Source organism: Pseudorca crassidens, chromosome 1 (assembly GCF_039906515.1).
Source record: "Pseudorca crassidens isolate mPseCra1 chromosome 1, mPseCra1.hap1, whole genome shotgun sequence".
NCBI lineage: Eukaryota > Metazoa > Chordata > Mammalia > Artiodactyla > Delphinidae > Pseudorca > Pseudorca crassidens.
In genome coordinates this window covers 74,113,475-74,132,407 of record NC_090296.1, presented here as the reverse complement: position 1 = coordinate 74,132,407, position 18,933 = coordinate 74,113,475, and the positions used below count along the sequence as shown (strand labels likewise).

At 50.4% G+C, this 18,933-nt stretch overlaps 3 protein-coding genes across 6 annotated transcripts; 1 reads left to right on the top strand and 2 right to left on the bottom strand.

Annotated features, from left to right (window-relative positions):
- Positions 1-15: 15 nt before the first annotated feature.
- Positions 16-7,007, bottom strand: TM9SF1 (transmembrane 9 superfamily member 1). Of its 4 annotated transcripts, none has more exons than XM_067739447.1 (6): positions 6,869-7,007; positions 5,272-5,636; positions 3,280-3,901; positions 2,806-2,991; positions 1,251-1,524; positions 16-674 (listed from the first exon to the last, which is right to left on the bottom strand). In XM_067739447.1, the coding sequence occupies exons 2-6, from the start codon at positions 5,617-5,619 to the stop codon at positions 281-283; spliced, it is 1,824 nt and encodes a 607-aa protein (XP_067595548.1). In that variant the 5' UTR covers positions 5,620-5,636; positions 6,869-7,007; the 3' UTR covers positions 16-280. The 4 variants fall into 4 exon arrangements, with proteins under 4 accessions (XP_067595548.1, XP_067595556.1, XP_067595533.1 ...); XM_067739455.1 differs by lacking the exon at positions 6,869-7,007 and adding an exon at positions 6,096-6,236; XM_067739432.1 differs by lacking the exon at positions 6,869-7,007 and adding an exon at positions 5,939-6,087.
- A 32-nt stretch (positions 7,008-7,039) lies between these two features.
- TSSK4 (testis specific serine kinase 4) lies at positions 7,040-13,985 on the top strand. Its single transcript, XM_067739715.1, has 4 exons — positions 7,040-11,963; positions 12,311-12,525; positions 12,903-13,302; positions 13,743-13,985. Exons 1-4 carry the CDS (start codon positions 11,742-11,744, stop codon positions 13,920-13,922), a joined length of 1,017 nt encoding a protein of 338 aa, XP_067595816.1. The 5' UTR covers positions 7,040-11,741; the 3' UTR covers positions 13,923-13,985.
- A 918-nt stretch (positions 13,986-14,903) lies between these two features.
- CHMP4A (charged multivesicular body protein 4A) lies at positions 14,904-18,923 on the bottom strand. Its single transcript, XM_067739647.1, has 6 exons — positions 18,519-18,923; positions 16,935-17,084; positions 16,660-16,837; positions 15,983-16,097; positions 15,682-15,817; positions 14,904-15,253 (listed from the first exon to the last, which is right to left on the bottom strand). Exons 1-6 carry the CDS (start codon positions 18,547-18,549, stop codon positions 15,195-15,197), a joined length of 669 nt encoding a protein of 222 aa, XP_067595748.1. The 5' UTR covers positions 18,550-18,923; the 3' UTR covers positions 14,904-15,194.
- Positions 18,924-18,933: the final 10 nt, after the last annotated feature.

Genomic DNA, 18,933 nt, shown 5'->3' with positions numbered 1-18,933 from the left:
CCAACTACAGGACCCTTTTTCTTAATAAATTTTATTTTGGTATTGTAAAAAGAAAAATCAGGACCAAAAAAAGGCAACTTAAAAAGTTCAAATATATACTCCTTATATAATAGAGGCTTATAATTTCCGGGACCTCTCTGGAGAAGGGAGGCCCAAAGGGCAAAGGGGAAGGCAACAAAACCATCACACAACTCAGTCACTCAATCAGAAGAGATGTTGGTAAGAGATCAGTAGGGCATGAAGAAAGGGAAAGAAGAGTGATAGTTTTGCCACCCAAAACTCAGTCCATCTTGAGGTTAACATAGATATAACGGATGAACTTTAGGGAAGAAAAAAAGGAGATGGTGCCCAGCATGAGGAAGAAGACATATCCAGTGAGTAAGGAGTAGCCAAAGAACTCTACTGTCTGTACCACCCCTGACATGTTGGAGCGCCGGGCATAGTAGAAAACTGAGTAGAAGAAAATGAAGAGGCCAGTGGAGCCAACACTCAGCACAGATCGCCACCACCAGCGGTAATCCTCCCCAGACAACTGGAAGTAGGTGAGTGCGATGGAGATGCAAGCCCCCACGCTCAGCAGGATGGCGAAGACGAAGAAGAGGATGCCGTACAAAGTGTACTGCTCCCGACCCCAGACTGTGGCAAAGATGTAGTACAGCTCCACAGAGATGGCACTGTGAAGAGAAGAGACGATACACAGCATTAAAGGGCTGTGCACTGCCAGCACAGTGGCCAGGCCAAACTCCAGCCACCACCCCTCCACGTTACTGGGCCACTGTGGAAAGTGGGCCCTCTCTACTCCCTGCACTGGAGTTCCTGGCTTGATGGGGACTCTTCCACCTATGATTAGCTGCTCTCATTTCAAGAACATCTTCTTTGGTAGGTTGAGAGCAGGGATCTTGTCTGGTCTATTTTCCACTGTATTTGTCTGGCACTAAAAGGTACTTGACAAATTGAATGAGTAATCAAATGGGTTTTAAGCCCCACGTTGTGTCGCCAAAGTCAGAAACTAGGAAGACAGTGAAAGGAGCAATGTCTCTGGAGAGCTTCACAAGTGAGACACCCTCATATTTGAACTGATTCAAGCTCAGTCCTGGTTGGAGAAAGGAGGAACCATTTAGTGATCTCTTAATGGTACAGCTGAACCAGGGATTATCAGCGACAATGGGTTACGGTACAGGGTGAGTACGGAAGGGGAAAGTTAAGGTCAGGATCCTGAGAGTGATGGCCATGGAATAAAGGGAGGATACCTGAAAGGCAGGAAGCCTCCAACAGTCATGTGGACGAGAGAAGACTTGTACCAGGGCTGGGGTGGGATTTCCCGAGCTATGTTCTTGGTGCGACAAGGTGCATCAAAGGGGCTAGCGTTGTTCTTCCCGAAGATACCTCCAATGACAGTGAGGGGAAAGCCCACCAGCAGCCAAACCGTCAGAAGCAGCAGGATGGTGGTGGCTGGCAGAGCCTGTGTTGAACCATTGGCCCAATGCACGGAGTTCACCACACTCCACGTCAGGAAGAAAGGCACTGCAGGGATGGGCCCCAGAGGGAGAGTTAGCACTAGGAGCTACATCCCTGGGAGCACCCAATCAGACTGGACCTAAAGGGGTGAGGAGTGAAACATCCCGCTCCCAGGCTGACTCCACCCTTTCATGTCTTGTTGTTCTTTGTTCCTTAGCTTACCAACACTCCCTCCCCTACCCATTATCATTAAGGATCTAGGCAAGCCCGTTACATTATGATCTAAGAGTGACACAAATCCACCTGCCTCCAAGGGCCTGTCCTGCTGTGGCACTGGTGATTCCTAGTATGAGACATTCCTTTGAATTAAGGCTCTGTTTTCAGAAAGCCCTGGTTCAAATGTAAATGTGGTAGAACAGAAATCAGATACTTAACAGTTGGAAACACAAGAGGTTCAGAATGCAAACTACTACTGCCTTTGAAAGGACAAGCTGGCTTGAAAGGCTAGAGTGGGGAGGCCCACTTTCAAAATTAAAAAAGCTTGGGGGGCTTCCCTGGTGGCGCAGTGGTTGAGAGTCCGCCTGCCAATGCAGGGGACACGGGTTCGTGCCCCGGTCCGGGAGGATCCCACATGCCGCGGAGCAGCTGGGCCCGTGAGCCATGGCCGCTGAGCCTGCGCGTCCGGAGCCCGTGCTCCGCAACGGGAGAGGCCACAGCAGTGAGAGGCCCGCGTACCGCAAAAAAAAAAAAAAAAAAACTTGGGGATGGACTTCCCTGGTGGTCCAGTGGTTAAGACACCACGCCTCCAATGCAGGGGGCGCAGGTTCGATCCCTGATCAGGGAAGTGGGATCCCACATGCCGTGCAGCGTGGCCAAAAAAAAAAAAAACTTGGGGGGAAAGAAAGGGAGTCTCAAAAGATAAATTCAAGAGTGTTATTTCAGTGTAATGGTTGAGAATACAGGCTCTAGAGTTTGACTGCCTAGGTCTGAAACCTGATTCTCTGCTTTTTAGGAGTACAATCTCAGGCAAGTTACTTAACCAGCCTGAAGTTCAATTTCCTCATCTGTAAAATGGGGACAATATTACCTACTTCATGAAGTCAGTGTGACAATTAAATGAGATGAAGGCATGTCAAGTGCTTATCACGTTGCCTAAAACATTTCAAGGGCTTAATATTTAACTATGCAAAAAAAAAAAGAAATGCACTTTTTGTCTTTTGAATGGTTTCCTTAGTGTTTCTTTTACCTATTTTCAGTCCCTTGAAAGCCCTACTCTGACTCTATCTCAGGTTCCATGATGTGTTCTAAGTTCCTAAACTGGCCCACCACGGAAAGGGCAGTCCTCACCAGAGAAGAGACTGGTGGTGAGAATGATGTTCCACACCCAACGCTCGCCTCCAATCTGCCGGTAGAAGTGGCTGGACACATAGCCAGAGATGCAGCAAGTCAGGGCATACAACAAGATGGCTGCTGAGTTAATAGCCCCGTGACGGTGCACATTGAACATGCCCAGCAGCGCCATGACAATAATGCCTGCAGCATGGTAGTGGAAAGCCTGTGTTAGGTCTCACCTATCCCTCTTCTGGCAATTTCATAGAAATCAGCCAGCCCCCTTTCTCCCAGACCCAGGGCTTCCATCAAAACAATATCCCCCAGTTCTGTTGTCCAGAAAACCCACAACAGAATATACACATCCTTGCTAGAGCCATTCCACCCCCTCACCTTGGACAGAAGAGAAGATCTGTAGATCTTTTTCTGAACAAACTACCTACTTAGTTCTACCCCTTGAGAGAAATCCCTAATTAATTTTTATCACCTTACCAGTGCCAAGGGCCAGGAACTGGGCACCCACACCAAGCACAGCACAGAGCAGACCACGGTATGGAGGGAAGCGGAAGACATCTGTATGGATAATTTTCCAGCCATTGTCACCTTGGTCAAAGTCATCACCAGAACCTCCAGAGGTTGTCTCTTCATCCAAGTTGTACCGAGCCAGGTCATTTCGAAGCACACGCATGAGAATGACAGCCACAAAACCCACCAGTAAAAACACAAGCACCATGGAATTAATGATGGACAACCAATGGATTTCCAGTGTTCGGGGAAAGAAACCACCATCGTCACCACGGCGCCTGTCACTCCGACGCTCGACTGAAGTCTCAGACCAGCGCACACTGTAGGTGTGGGTGAGGCCTAGGAACTCATCCGGTCGTAACCCATCTAAACTGTGGGGCTTGACGTCCCGCACTGAGACATTGGCAAATATAATTCGATCTCCGTGGAATTCTAGGTGGAAGTCCAAATGGGTCCAGAGTCCTATCTTGTGGCTGTGAGGCAGGAAGCCACTCTCCTCCATGTAGCCCACAAAGCCACGGATTGGCAAGTCGTCCACCACAAATTCAAAGTAGTATAGTTCCTCAATGGCCTGGCGCAGCTGTTCCACCTAAAAAGAGCAAGTTAGGAGTCAGACAAGGCCTCCCCAGGCATTGTATTAGAGCAGGGTTTCAACTTCAGCACTAATGATATGTTTTTTTTTTAAATTATTTTATTTATTTATTTTTGGCTGCACTGGGTCTTCGTTGCTGTGCGCAGCCTTTCTCTAGTTGCGGAGAGCAGGGGCTACTCTTCGTTGTGGTGCGTGGGCTTCTCATTGCGGTGGCTTCTTTTGTGGAGCATGGGCTCTAGGCGCACGGGCTTCAGTAGTTGTGGCCCGTGGGCTCAGTAGTTGTGGCACATGGGCTTAGTTGCTCTGCGGCTTGTGGGATCTTCCTGGACCAGGGCTCAAACCCGTATCCCCTGCATTGGCAGGCGGATTCTCAACCATGCGCCACCAGGGCAGCCCCACTAATGACATTTTGAGCTGGAAAATGCTTTGTTGTAGGGGGCTGCCCTATGAATTGTAAGATGCTCCGTCCCTGGCTGCTTCTCACTAGATGTCAGTAGCGTTCCCCAGTAGTGACAATCAAAAATATCTTCAGAGGACATCCCTGGTGGCGCAGTGGTTAAGAATCCGCCTGCCAATGCAGGGGACACGGGTTTGAGCCCTGGTCTGGGAAGATCCCACATGCCGCGGAGCAACTAAGCCCGTGTGCCACAACTACTGAAGCCCGCGCGCCTAGAGCCCATGCTCCGCAACAAGAGAAGCCACCGCAATGAGAGGCCCGTGCACTGCAACAAAGACCCAACACAGCCAAACATAAATAAATTAGTTAATTAAAAATAAAAAGTCTTTAGACATTGCCAGATGTCTCTTGAGAGACAAAAGCCCCCTGTTGAGAACCACTGGGTAGACCCTAGTATTATGTTGGGATTCTCTGAAATGAGCAAGTATGACTCGACAGGATGAAGGCCTAGGAGGAGAGGGAGGTGTAGGAAGGTCTGCAGTAGACTAAGGAAAAGTGCCCTAAGATAGGAATTGCTGAAGAAAAAAGCATGATAGGGAAAATTAGGCAGCATGTAAAGGAGCCAATTAAAAAAGTCAAGAGGTAGGAATGGCAAAAAATGACTACATAGGTGTGATAGTTGGGACCTTATTACCTACAGAGAAGCTTCGAGTCAGGAGCCCTGGGCTCTAATGTCAACTCTGCAATCCATTATCCATGTAGTCTTGAAGAAGTTACTTCTGAACAAGTATGTTTCTTCATCAACCAAATGCAAATGATAAATACTACCCTCCCTGCCTGCCACATGAGGTTGTAGTTAGAATCAAATCAGATCATTTCCATAAAGGTGCTTTGAAAACCATAAACCTAAGACACTATTATTAGGCCCTGGGAGGGAGGGCTAAGTTCTAGTCAGTGTGGAGAGGCTGACCTGTGCGGAACTGAGCTGCATGTGGCACAGAATTCTCTTCTCCACATTCTCCCGAAAGCGGATCTCGTACAAAGACTCAGCCATCCGGTCCCCATCCAGCACTTCACCCAGACTAAGGCTTTTGTGGCGTATCTTCTCAGGACAGCAGACTGGAAGCTGATAGTAGTGGTAAGTCTCCTGAGGGTTATGGTAAGGTCCCACTTTGTTGACATACAGAATGACGGGGTCGCCGGCCTTGTAGTGTGTCACACCTTCCACCCCTGGATCTCGACCTGTGCCCAGCAACAGCAGCAGCAGGAGTGGCAACCACCGGCAGCTCCAACTTCCAGGGTGGCCTAGGACTGTCATCCTTAAGGCAGCGGAACCTGTTTGGGGTAGTCCTGCAGTTATGGGAACCAGGGATCGAATGACTCCCCAGGTCAGGTTCTTTGAACTGAAGCCAATGGCTCCAATTCCTCCCCTTGGCCTTTCCGACCCTCCCTCAGGAGGCCACCTCCCCGCCGCCACACCACACCATGTCCCTCTAGCTCGAACACTGGCCTCCACCTCTGCTATGTAGTCCTCCCAACCTGGGGTCCCCCCCTCCGGCAGCCCGCCTGCCCGGGACCTCCCCGCGCGCCCCAGCCCGTTTCCATGGCAACGCCACGCGGCCCCGCACGTCCGGCACCTTCCCGCCGCAGCCCCGGGGTGCTCTCCGCGCGGGAAGGGCTGGCCGAGGCGGCGCCAGCGGCCTCTGCTGCCCTGCAGCCGCCCTCGCGCTCCTGCCGGGGGCTCCCCCAGAGCGACGCGCTAGCAGGGGGCCTGGAGAGGACTTGACAACCGACCTCCACGGGGCTGGCCGCTGCGGTGCCTGATCGCAGTGGCTGCGGCCGCACCGCAAAATATCGCGCCCGGCTCACTTCAGTGCTTCCTTGGGGAACCTTTCTACGGCTGGAGGCCCGGCCCAGCTCTGGAGACCCCGCGAGTCTCGGGCTAGCCCGTCGCCCGGCAAGGAGCGGGGTGGGGGGCCCTCCCGGCGACCTGAGGGCAGCTCAGGACACGTCAGTCTTCCCTCTTCCGCCTTCACCCGAGGGGACCTCAGCCCGGCGGAAAGCTCCTTTCCTGGAGCTTGGAGGGGGCCACTCCCCCCAGGCCGAGGCCGCTCCAAAGCTCCCAGGTTTCTCCAGTGGGGGTTGCGGTTGAGACCTGGCTACGAGGACACAAACGCCCTTTTTGGATAAGCGTTGCCGCGGGTCCGGCCGCCTATCCCCGGGAAGGTTTGGGTTGGGCGTCCAAGAGCAGTGCCCGCTGCTCGCGCCCAGTGACTGCCCGGGACGCGGAGCCCGGGCGGCGGCTGCTCCCACACCTAGCGGAGGCCGAAGCGCTTGCCGGCTGAACCAATGGGACTCGCCACCGACTGCTGAGGCTGAGCCCCGAGAGGTGGCTCAAGGTCCTCAACCCGGGCGGGGGTGAGGCTTTGGGCGTCGCTGTCGTACGACAGCAGAGGACACAGCCCATACGAGCGTCCTAGAATCGGATCTCACCTCACTGCTGCTCTGCCATCCGTCCTGAATGGCCTCTCGCCAAAAACCAAATGCCGTAAATAAAAATATCTTACCGAGACTGTACTGGAGGCCTCCCTGACCGTATAGCGACCGTCCCGTGTCCGACGATAGGCAAGCCTGGGCCAGGTTTGGTGCAGAGGCACGCAAAGAGATCGGGTAGTTGCTCTTTTACCCCGTGAACTGGGCCGCCTGACGCTTGTTGTTAATTGCAGGTAAAGAACCTTGACATGCTTGCTTCGGTCTCTATGTTTTTATTCTTTATTTATCTCTGTATATGTGTTTGAGCATCTCTTAATTTTGTATTGCAGATTATTCTGGAAAAGTTTATCCTGTCAAGGGATCTGCCATTAGGGAAATTCCTCTGGCGATCAGACCCAGGGGCCATGACTTCGTTTTGGCCACCTGGGAACAACTTAAGGTTTCCTTTCCTCGCGTAAAGAAAGTGGAAAATCTCAAGCGGTTTCTGGCTTGAAAAGCCCTTCATTTACTCACTTCTGCCCTCTCTGACCCAGCCCTCCTCCCCGCAGGAGGATCCAGGAAGTAGGGGGTTGAGTTTTTTAGACAATCAATTAATTTTGTAATTAGAAAAGTAATTTAGAGTGGCTTTTTAAAGTGATAATCCCCTGGTCTCTAAACCTGGGCCTCCTTCACAATTAACAGCCGCCCCCATAAGATCAGTGCCACCAAGCCTCCTCTGCTTTTCTCTCGAATTATCTTCCAAATTGCCCTTCATGCTGCCTTGGTTCAGGCCCCATCCCCTCACCTAAATTATCATTACAGCCACCTTGCTAGTCTCTTGGTCATCTCTCCCCTTGGATCCATTTTCCATACTGCTGCTGCAAGGATTTTTTCTTTCTTTAGTCTTAAAGATGTCCTATTTCCTGCAACAGTGGTTCTTTTCTTAAAAAAAAATTTTTTTTAATATTTTATTTATTTATCTATTTATTTTTGGCTGAGTTGGGTCTTTTGTTGCTGTGCGCTGGCCCTCTCCAGTTGTGGCGAGCGGGGGCCACTCTTTGTTGTGGTGCGTGGGCTTCTCATTGTGGCGGCTTCCTTTGGTGCGGAGCATAGGCTCCAGGTGCGCGGGCTTCAGTAGTTGTGGCACGTGGGTTCTACAGCGCAGGCTCAGCAGCTGTGGCGCACAGGCTTAGTTGCTCTGCGGCATGTGGGATCTTCCCAGAGCAGGGCTCGAACCTGTATCCCCTGCATTGGCAGGCGGATTCTTAACCACTGTGCCACCAGGGAAGCCCTAAAAAAATTTTTAAAGGTAACTTTCCATTTACAGTTATTACAAAATATTGGCTATATTCCCCGTGTTGTGCAATACATCCTTGAGCCCACCTTACTCCCAATAGTTTGTACTCCCACTCCTCCACCCCTATATTGCCCCCTCGCCCTTCTCACTGGTAACCACTAGTTTGTTCCCTGTATCTGTGAGTCTGTTTCGTTTCATTAAATTCACTAGTTTGCAACAGTGGTTCTCAAATATTGGTGTGCATCAGATTCAGCTGGAAACTGATTAAAAACATAGATACCGGGACTTCCCTGGTGCCACAGTGGTTAAGAATCTGCCTGCCAATGCAGGGGACATGAGTTCGAGCCCTGGCCCAGGAAGATCCCACATGCCACGGAGCAACTAAGCCCGTGCGCCACAACTACTGAGCCCGCGTGCCTAGAGCCTATGCTCTGCAACAAGAGAAGCCACCGCAGTGAGAAGCCCACACACCGCAAGAAAGAGTAGCCCCCACTCGCCGCAACTACAGAAAGCCAGCACACAGCAACAAAGACCCAGCGCAGCCAAAAATAAAAATAAATAAATTTATAAAAAATAACATAGATACCTGAGTTCCACCAAATCCGGATCTTGGGGAAGGAGGTGACTGGGCATCAGTATTTTTTTAACAAGCTCTGACTTTGATGCACAGCAAAATTTAACCATGAGTGCCTAGGACAGAGTCAAAAAAAGCTTGGCATATTAGGCCTCTCAGACCTGCATTTAAATTACTTCTCCAGGTACATTCCCCTCTGGAACCCTATCTTGTATATTTAAATTGAAATCTTGAGTGTCATATTTTCTCAAGCTTGCAAGCTTCATATATGGTTCCTTCTGCCTAGACTGTTCAATCTACCATTCCCTACTTAACCTGCCTGGAGACTTCTTTTGAACAGTGCAAATGCCACCTTCTCTATAAAGCCTTCCCTTAACATTTCCTTACAGGCTTTGTTTACAGAACTTTATCTCACCGTACTGTTATTTTAACTTCTTACGTGTCTGTCTCCCTTGCTAATTGCTAACTCCTCACAGGAGGATTATAATTTATCCATCTTGGTATCCTCAGAGCCTAGCAGTGCTTTTGTATACAGTAGGCAGCTTAATACACATTCCTTGAATGAACTGGTTTATCTGCTGTACGTGATGAGAACAGAGGTGCCACCAAGCTGCCTATCCAGGGCAGCAGAAGATAGGCGGGGCTGGGTGGGCCTCCTTACCACTGTGTGCCCTGGACAGTTGTTCATCTTGATAGACTGAGGATGTAGATCTGGCTTCCAACAGGACTTTGGAACCACCCTGCCAGCAGGATCAGCCTGTCAATAAATAGGAATTTACCAGTAGCCTATGGCATAATGTTGGAGTTTCTGTTTCGTTTTGGAGGATGGAAGATAACTCTGATTCTTCCTTTGTTATTTCCTCTGTGTGCCACCCCCTCCCCCCATCTTAAATCCAGTTATATAACCCCTCTGACACAACCTCTTGTCCTCTGTCTTTCCCACCAAACTTGTTCCATTTCACTGAGACCTGCAACCCCTCCCCCTATCCTTTGGCCTTTTTCTAGCTTGTCTTCCTAACCCAAGCAGCTTAGATTCTGCATTCCATCATTTTAGCCACATTCTTGCCTGTGTTCTTGATGCCTCTCTCCCATTCTTTCATGGCAGCTGCTAAGTGAAACCTTAATCTTGGGTCAATATGTCTGTTAATATTCAAGCACCTATATCCAGAATGCTAAAATAATCTTAACACTATGATATGTTAAGATTGTGTGTCCATAAGTTGTGTTTTCCAATCTCATTTGGGCCCTCAGTGCTGCCAATAATGCTCATTTTCCAAATCAGCTCTCTCCCATTCTCCACAAGCCTTTCTTCTCAAGTCTTTGACTTCATATCCCTTCTCTCATCAGCTGACCTCCCTTACAGCCTAGTGGGAGATGCAAGCAAGAAAAACAGACACCATGTTAGAGAAAGTATTGGAGCTGTGGGAGCACCCAGGAGGGAGGACCATCTAATTTGGGCCTGAACAGTCAGTAAAGGCTTCCTTAAAACAGATCATCAGCTAAGTCCTGAAGGAGAGTAGGAGTTTGCCAGAACAGAGGGAACAATGAAGGAAAAGCAATTGTTTGGCCAGAGCATTGCATGTATGTTACAAGAAAAAATCGAGGAGGTAAGCAGGGTCAAATTTGAAGCCACATAAAAGAATCTGGACTTGATCTTAAGGAGAATGGGGAGGCACTGAATTGTTATGGGAATAAAATCAGATTTACTCCCTGGACTTCAGGGTGAACACACTGAGGGGAGGGGAGCAGAAGGCTTGCTGGAGTTAAGAAATGAAGGGTCTCGATGAGATTCTTAGGGAGGACAGAAAGGTCTGAGGAAATAAGGCCTATAATAGAACCCTCGGGGTGTGATTAAGGGGTGGATGGTGGGGGAGGCTCCAGTGGAACCTGAGAAATGGGTAGAGGGATGGAAGGAAAACTGTAGAGTTCAGGGTCATGGAAGGCAAGATAAGAATGCATTTCAAGGGGACTTCCCCGGTGGTCTGGTGGGTAGAACTCCACGCTCCCAATGCAGGGGGCCAGGGTTCAATCCCTGGTCGGGGAACTTAGAGCCCACATGCATGCCGCAACTAAAGATCCCACGTGCCGCAACTAAAGATCCCACGTGCCGCAACTAAGACCCAGTGCAGCCAAAATAAATATTTTAAAAAAAGAATGCATTTCAAGGTTAAGAGGAGTCTCCATCCCCACCTCATAAATCCGAGTGATCTTTGTAACCGTCTTTATGCATATCAAGGTATGGAAGTGATGGTTTGTGATTCTGGAGCCTAGGCCTCCATTGGTCATGCAGCTTGTCTTTTTTTCTCTTGAAATTCAGTGCAAACTGTGTGAGGGAACTTGGGCTACTCTACTGAATAATGAGATCATACGCCGAAACAAACCAGCCAGCTGAGATGATGCCACCAGCTGAATTACCCAACTGAGTCCAGCTCAACTTGTTCAAAAAAAAAAAAGATTGTTATTTTAAGCCACCACCACCCCCCCCCAAAAAAGAATACATTTTAAAGTTAGATTCCTTAGAACACGCTTCTACAATACCTTGCGATTCTCTGTGATATTCTGACACTCAGGTGTTTCTCATGCTGGATTATAAACGCTAGCAGAGGCTCTCTTCGCCTTATTGGTTATTTTCTCCCAGGACTCCGTACACTGCCTGGCACATAGCAGGTGCTCAATAAACATGATTGGTTGAAAGGACCAGATCCACGGAGCGAGTCTCACCAAATTATAAAGGTACCTCCAGCAATGAATATGTTCCAAACTGCATTTCCTTCTCAAGCCTTGTGGCCAGTGGTGGATAGAAGGTGGATTATGATGTGTGCGGAACACAGGACCTTGGGGAGTTCCGTAACCAAGAGGAGAAAGAAGTAACAACAGCCAGTGGAGACAAAAAGAACTGCTTTTCCCTTCTTCCCTCTCCAAGCTCCTAGTGGAGAGCTGAGCCCAGCATCCCAGACTTGTATGACTACATAGGCAAGCTTTGGGAGACTAACTTCACTTTGGTACCCTAGCCTTCAGCGGCTCAAGGTGTTGGCTTTCTGAGCAGACAGGAGGCTTTTAAGTAGCAAAGCTCCCTGCTCTCAGCAAGCCCAACACCATGGGGAAGGGAGACACCTTGGGAGCACCATCCACCTCGGCCTACCGCTCTGTCATGGAGGAATATGGTTATGAAGTGGGCAAAGTCATTGGCCATGGCTCCTACGGGACGGTGTATGAGGCTTACTACACAAAGCAGAAAGTCATGGTGGCTGTCAAGATCATCTCAAAGAAGAAGGCCTCTGAGGACTATCTTAACAAGTTCTTGCCCCGTGAGATACAGGTTGGAAAGGGGCTAGAAGAGGGAGCTGGTACCAAGCTGCTTAAGGCTTCTCAAAAGGGGTATGGTTAGGAGGGGGTGGAGCCAGAAACCCGTATACCACAACTGAATGACTCACTAGGCAGCTAGGAAAATTACTTGATGTAAATTCAGCTTCTTTCCACCTCACCTCCAGACCCTCAAAAAGTAAAAAGTGCAAAGCATAGGGTTTGTCCACAGGCCACCAGCCCTCTGGGGTTTGATTCTGTTGCAAAGTTCTAGGAAAGTAGCAGTGGGAGAGTAGGAGAAGGCTGGGAGCGCAGCCAGGGTGCTCCCTGCCTGGGTTTGATGGGTCCCTCTCCTGGGGCCAGGTAATGAAGGTCCTGCGGCACAAGTATCTCATCAACTTCTATCAGGCCATCGAGACCACATCCCGAGTGTACGTTATTCTGGAGCTGGTTCAGGGTGGTGACGTCCTTGAGTGGATCCAGCACTATGGGGCCTGCTCTGAGCCCCTTGCTGGCAAGTGGTTCTCCCAGATGACCCTGGGCATCGCCTACCTGCACAGCAAGGGCATCGTGCACCGGTGAGGGCGCTGCCACCCAGACTGAGGCCTTTGGGCTCCCAAGGGGGTTTTATGCACGTCTTCCATGTTCTACCCTCTTTTTTCTTCCCTTGACCTCCCTCCTCAGTATCTAGGCCTATTCATCCACTTTATTTTAATCATCCGGTCAAGAACATTTGTTAAGTACCCACTGTGAGCAGAGCACTTTATGAAAAGTGATGGTGAGCTCCTAGTGATCCTCAGGTACCATCCTCTCTTCCCTCTGGGCTCTGCTCACAACTCCATGACCTTCCTTCCTCTCTGCCCTGTGTCCTCATAATGGCATCTCTCTCCCTCTTTGCCTTTCCTTATCTCTAGCCTCTGACCCCTGGCCCTTCAGCTCCCAGTCTAACACTAAGCCCTCTCCTGACCCCCAGCCTTTCTGCTGCTGGTAGGGACTTAAAGTTGGAGAACCTGTTGCTGGACAAGTGGAAGAACGTGAAGATATCGGACTTTGGCTTCGCCAAGATGGTGCCTTCTAGCCAGTCTGTGCGGAGTAGCCCTTCCTACCGCCAAGGGAACTGCTTTAGCCACCTCAGCCAGACCTACTGTGGCAGCTTTGCTTATGCCTGCCCGGAGGTCTTGCTAGGCCTGCCCTACAACCCTTTCCTGTCTGACATCTGGAGCATGGGCGTCATCCTCTACACGCTAGTAGTTGCCCGTCTGCCCTTCGATGACACCAATCTCAAGAAACTGCTGAGAGAGACTCAGAAGGAGGTCACTTTTCCACCTAACTATGCCATCTCCCAGGAGTGCAAGGTGCTGGCTCCCCCAGGAGGGCTGAGGCCTCAGGGGTGACCTGCAGAGAGGGAATACTCAACTTAGACCTCCCAACCCCAGGGAAGCCTCCCCCCGATACCAGGGCCATTCCACACCCTTGCCCTGCCCTAGAATAGTGGGGAGGGCTTAAAGGGCCAACCTCTGGGCTTGCACCTGGGATGTGAGTGATAAGCAGGTTTTAGTCTCTATCTCTTTAGGCCAGAAGGGGATTCTGCAAGGATTTCCCCCAAGGAACCCTTCCTTTCCTTCCCCTCAAGGTGTTGGCTTTCTGAGCAGACAGGAGGCTTTTAAGGGTAAAGTCAGGGCCGCACTCCCTTTCACCAGAGTGGTGTGATCCTGCTACTTTCTTAGGTCCAGCTGCTCATTGTGTGGCACAATGCGGGCCAGCTCAGCCAAGACCTCTCTCTCCCCTGCCCTAGAACCTGGTCCTCCAGACACTATGCCAAGCCACCAAGCGTGCCACCATCCTGGACATCATCAAGGATCCCTGGGTGCTCAAGTTCCAGCCTGAGCAACCCACCCATGAGATCAGGCTGCTTGAGGCCATGTGCCAGCCCCCCGGCACCAATCGTCACCAATCCTTGGAAATCAGTACCTGAAAACGGCGGAAGGAGGAGGGGGTTGAAAGAGGAGCAAAGCAGGAGGGTCTTGGGCTAAAAATCTTTCCCACCAAAAATAAATCTAATTCTGTTTTAGTTCCATCAGCTAGAGTCACAGTCTTCCCCCAGGGGAACCTTAGCAGCAAACACTGCTGAGGGTGAGAGGTGTTTCTGCCCAGAGCTTGTAACCAGTCATCGTGACACTGGTCAAGTCAACATTATAATTTACAGTGTAGCGCATATGTGGCTCATAGGGAAGTGGGTTGGGCGTGCTCAGAGGAACACCTGCTTTGGGGAAGCTTCATTATTCTGGCTGAGTACATGCTCAGTTTTGTCTATCTCTATGCACTCTAAATGTTCAAATAGTGGGGTAGAGGTTGCTCTACCTTGATTGCTCGGTTTGGTCACAGCTCTGCCTGTCTACAGTCCAAGGGGACGGCACTGTTCATTCTTTTAGACATGGGTATCAGGAGGTATGTAATATCTTGGTTCCTTCCTCCTCCAAATGCCACCTTACCCACTACTGAAACAATTCTGGTGAATCATGGTCCCTCATCATTGCTCCTACACGTTGAAGTGACAGTTCAAACCAAGCCTATGAACTATGCGTTCCGGAGAAAGGAAACCTATTGACCCCTTATCCCCGTACGTCTCCTTTCCTACCCTTGAAAGTGGGCTTTGTAAGGGGACAGCTGGTGAGTCACGGGGCTCTCTCGGCAGAGACACAACTGGGTGAAAGCAATGAGGGAAGGCTCAGGGACAGCTCCACACGGTTCTAGGATAAATAACAGATGGCAGTTTCCTCACCCTCAGCACCAGGCAGCTCTAGGACACACCAGCCTGAGAGATGGAACAGTATCTGCCTGGAACATAGTAGGCTGAGATAATGGAAGTTCCCATTTCTCCTATGCTCCAACTCCCCTTCATTACTCTCATTACTACTCATTTCTTGAAACAAAGCTCCAAGGACCAAGAGACGAGTTTCAGTTGTAGACAGGGCAGTATAAGCACTAGGGTTCCATCCGCCCAATTTTATTGCGAACGAGGGCACTGTAACTGCTATTAAAGGGAGCCCAGGGGTTCCTCCTGCACCAAGATCCTTCTTCAGGGTTGAGCCTGAGATGGGAGGGCGACAGACCCTTTTCTCAGGCAGGGTCACACTACCACTCTCAGCAGGACCTCCCAACAAGGCCATGTTCCTTTAGCTTAGCACTTGGCACTTAAGGAAAAGAGAACAATGAAGGCAGCGTCAGGTAGACAAGCCCAGACTCATCAGGACACCCACTCAGCCAACTGCTTTAGTGCTTCTTCATCTTCATCCGTTTTGGGAGCTTTGGGGATAAGGATACCCAGAGAAAGAAAGAAGTGTTAAGGCCTCAGCAACTTCCAACCATCCCCTCCTATAACACTCAGAGCCTGCGGAACGCTCTCTCCCAGCAAAGAACCTAAGGGTATGGTCTTGCTTGCTGGGCTGCTGCTAATTCCCACAGCACCTTTGGGCAAATCAGAAGAAGCTGCCTCTTTCTCCAGGCATTTGCAGCCCTAAACCAGGGGACACAGTTTGCTGAGTGAAGCACAGGCCTGACTTCAGTCCTCATTCCCCTTCAGCCAGGTGCCCTTATGCAGTCAACAACCTGTGCAACTGTAGCAGCAACCCTCTCTGCCTAGATCCTTTCAGGCAGGATGGATGAGGAATAATTTTTCCCCATATCTATCCCACCCTCTCAAGTCCCTGAGATGACAGAACAGCCCTGGGTACCTGGCCCTGCTGGAAGATGTGTAGACGGTACACTGGGCAGTGTGACTGGGGGTTCCTCCTCCTTGTTGCCCACATGTAACAACTCTCGGGCCAATTCCTCCTGCTCCAGCTCCTCTAGCTCCTCCAACAGTTCATCCTGGATATGGGATGACAGGATCGCACAAGACAAAGGAAAATTCTACTTCCAGAAACATACCACTTTTGGAGTTTCCCCCAAACCTGTCCCACAGTTCTCTTAGGCATTCCTTCTGGCTGGTCCCATGCCTTCTCCAATATTCCTTGACCCCTCACTCCCAATCACCTCATCCACATCATCTCCAAATCCCACAGGTCGAGAAATGGCATCTGAGATCTGCTGGGCCACCTCCTGTTGTTCTGTGATGTCAGCCATCAGTTCATCCACCTTGTCAATGTCCCTGAAAACAAGATACACAGCCCAGAAATCAGGTGACAACCCTGACTTTTTCATCTCACATGAATGAAGACCCTCCTGCCTGTGGCTTCAGACTGACAAATCCATGTACTAGATAAAAGAGATCCCTGGAAAAGTGTAAAGAGGCAAATCTGGGCTAAGAAATGGCAAGAAGACGCACTGGGGAGGAATGGTTGCACTCTCTTCTTTGAAGGATCTTTAAAAATGAGGAAAATTGGGAATTCCCTGGAAGTCCAGTGGTTAGGACTGGGTGTTTTCACTGAGGAGGGCCCGGGGTTCAATCCCTGGTCCGGGAACTAAGATCCCACAAGCCTTGCAGTACAGCCAAAAAAACCACAAAAAAGAGGAAAATCATCTTTCCTCCCTAGAATGCCCCAGCCAGCAAAGAGATCACCTTGCAATAAGTAAGGAGGCTGATAGGGGTCTAGCCATCACAGGCAACTCTACTGTAAATTCACATCTGGAGAGGTTTTAAGATTCACAGTACAACATCAAGCTACTCTCCCCAGTGCCGGGGCCCCCTCCTCCCCTCCCCCCGTACCCACATGTCCTGGTAGGCCTTCTTCATGCCTTGGGCAGCAAGGTCCATGGTACGAAGCACTTCTGCATTGGTGGTGGCATTCTCAATGGCCTCACGCTGAAACTCCAGGGTGGATAATGTCCCGTCCGTTTGTGCCAGCTGCTGTTCCAACCTTTTCTTCCTCCGCAAAGCCTGTAGGGCGGCTGATCCAGCCCACACCCTGAACATCAGAGCCAGAAGCTCTTGCTTTCCCCCCCGCCCCCGGGCCCTCCCCGGTGGTGCCTGTCCCTCCCCCATTACCTCTCTTATTCTTCGTCCCATGCTTCTTGGCAGTTTGTAGCTCCTGTTCTATCTTCTGCTCCAGAAATTCCTGTTTCTTGATCAATATCTTCTCCGTCTCCTTCAGTTTCTGTATTGCGTCTTCAGGGGTTGGCCCCCTCTCCTTCTTCTCTGGAGTCCAATGGAGCAGCCCACATTGTGTAAAGGAAAAATATTAGTCACCGATTATTGAGTGCATAGTAGTGCTAGGCACTTGACCGTGTTATTGTTAATCCCCAAACAACTTTCTACGATGAATGTACTGTCTCTACGAATGTGAAAACAGGCATAAAGAGGTTAACATTTTGGTCTAAAATCACAATTACTATAGTAAGAGACTGCAAAGGAATTGAAATGTGACAGTATGATTTCCAAAGCCAATATTCTTTTGCTATTCCTAGTTACCTTTCAAGTCATTTCCAGTTGTTTTTTTTAATAGAATTTATTTTTTTAGAGCAGTTTTGGGTTCACAGCAAACTGAGTGAGTGGAAGGTACAAAGACTTCCCATATACCACCTGCACTCACACATGCATAACCTCCTCATTACCGTGTTCCCCACCAGAGTTCAATCACTTTTTATAATTACTGTTCCACTTGCTATCCTAGGAGATACTCAAGGTCCTGATTCCACAGGATCAAACTGAATGAAGTAGGGAGGCTAGAGAAAAAAAAATCTGATCTCAATTTCTCCCTTCATCTTCTGCACTTCTAACAGACTTATTAAAAAAAAAAAAAATCTGAAGGCCCTAGCCTGCTTAATATCCTTCCATACTCTCCACTGCCTACAGGATAAAATCCAAAGAACTTTAAGACACACAGGGTCCTTCATGATCTGGCCCCCGTTTACCTCTCCATCCACACTTTCCTCTTCCTTCAGCGCGTGTGCGCGCCCACACACACACTCACGGGGCAGCCAGAACTCCTTTTCCCTAAATATACCATACTTTTTCCTGCCTCTGTTTTGCACAGTTACCTCTTCCTGGAGAACCTCAACCCCCCCATCTGGCATACTTCTAGCCTTCTGGATCACCACCCGCCGTGCCTGCTTCTTCCGCGCACCCCTGGCTTTTAGGTAAATCTCCATCACAGAGTCGCCACACTACGCTGTAAATGCCAGATTTTGCTTGTTTAGGAAACTCTCCATCACGGAGTCGCCACACTACGCTGTAAATGCCAGACTTTGCTTGTCTTCCCGCACCACAGAGGAGCTCACGAGGGGTACCTTTCTTGGGTCACCTCAGATTGCCTCTGGCCCAGCATAAAGGAAGCACCAGTGTTTTGGAAAGGACTGAATGCCGACAGGCAGCAACTTGTCCCCCAGGCCTTAACGGCGGGAGCCAGCGCAGCTGCCACGCTCACCACTCGCACCCCCTCCCGGGCCTCGAGCTCTTCGCTCCAAGGGAAGGAAGGAAGGCAGCTGGAGCCAGGCGCCCTGACAAGGCGGCGCCTCCTGGCCCGGGAAAAGGCCTTGCTGGACCACCAGCGTTTTCAGGACAGCGTCTCCCGGCTCCCCCCCCGCCCCCTGCGGCCAGCACCTCCCAGGGACCAGTCTCGGCCGGGCTCACCCCTCCCGAAGAGCCGGCCGAGCCCACTCATCGCGACCCTAGCCTCTCCCGCCTCCGCCCTACGGCGTCCCGTACGCTTCCGCCTTGCTCCCGGGAGGTGCTGGGCTCATCACTCCGAGACCAGCCTCGGCCAATCCCTCCTTGGGGCACCGCGGTGACATCATCAACAAGCGCCAGCGAGACCCCTATCACGTGCGACCCGACACACCAGCCCCAAACCCACGCGCTCCTCTTAAAGCGGCCGCTTCGTTTCCCACTATATAAAAAGGTCGCCTCACCCTCCCCAACCCAAAACAAAGTCTTTGCTTCCTGGAAGGAAATGTGCAGGGTAATGCACCCCACTACTTGGGGCCAGTGGAAGAGTTCTTCATGTCCTTGACAGAGCTCAGGAGAGGTGTGGGGATGGGGAGAGCAT

Excerpts from the sequence above, each read along its gene's own strand:
- TM9SF1 (XM_067739447.1), bottom strand. The coding sequence starts at position 5,619 with ATGACAGTCCTAGGCCACCCTGGAAGTTGGAGCTGCCGGTGGTTGCCA. Across the intron at positions 3,902-5,271 it reads TGCAGCTCAGTTCCGCACAG|GTGGAACAGCTGCGCCAGGC; the intron begins GTCAGCCTCTCC and ends TGCTCTTTTTAG. Across the intron at positions 1,525-2,805 it reads CACCACCAGTCTCTTCTCTG|TGCCTTTCTTCCTGACGTGG; the intron begins GTGAGGACTGCC and ends CCATCCCTGCAG.
- CHMP4A (XM_067739647.1), bottom strand. The coding sequence starts at position 18,549 with ATGAGTGGGCTCGGCCGGCTCTTCGGGAGGG. Across the intron at positions 16,838-16,934 it reads TGGGACGAAGAATAAGAGAG|CCGCCCTACAGGCTTTGCGG; the intron begins GTAATGGGGGAG and ends GGGCTGGATCAG. Across the intron at positions 16,098-16,659 it reads AAGAAGGCCTACCAGGACAT|GGACATTGACAAGGTGGATG; the intron begins GTGGGTACGGGG and ends TCTTGTTTTCAG.
- TSSK4 (XM_067739715.1), top strand. The coding sequence starts at position 11,742 with ATGGGGAAGGGAGACACCTTGGGAGCACCATCCACCTCGGCCTACCGC. Across the intron at positions 11,964-12,310 it reads TCTTGCCCCGTGAGATACAG|GTAATGAAGGTCCTGCGGCA; the intron begins GTTGGAAAGGGG and ends TCCTGGGGCCAG. Across the intron at positions 13,303-13,742 it reads CCATCTCCCAGGAGTGCAAG|AACCTGGTCCTCCAGACACT; the intron begins GTGCTGGCTCCC and ends CCCCTGCCCTAG.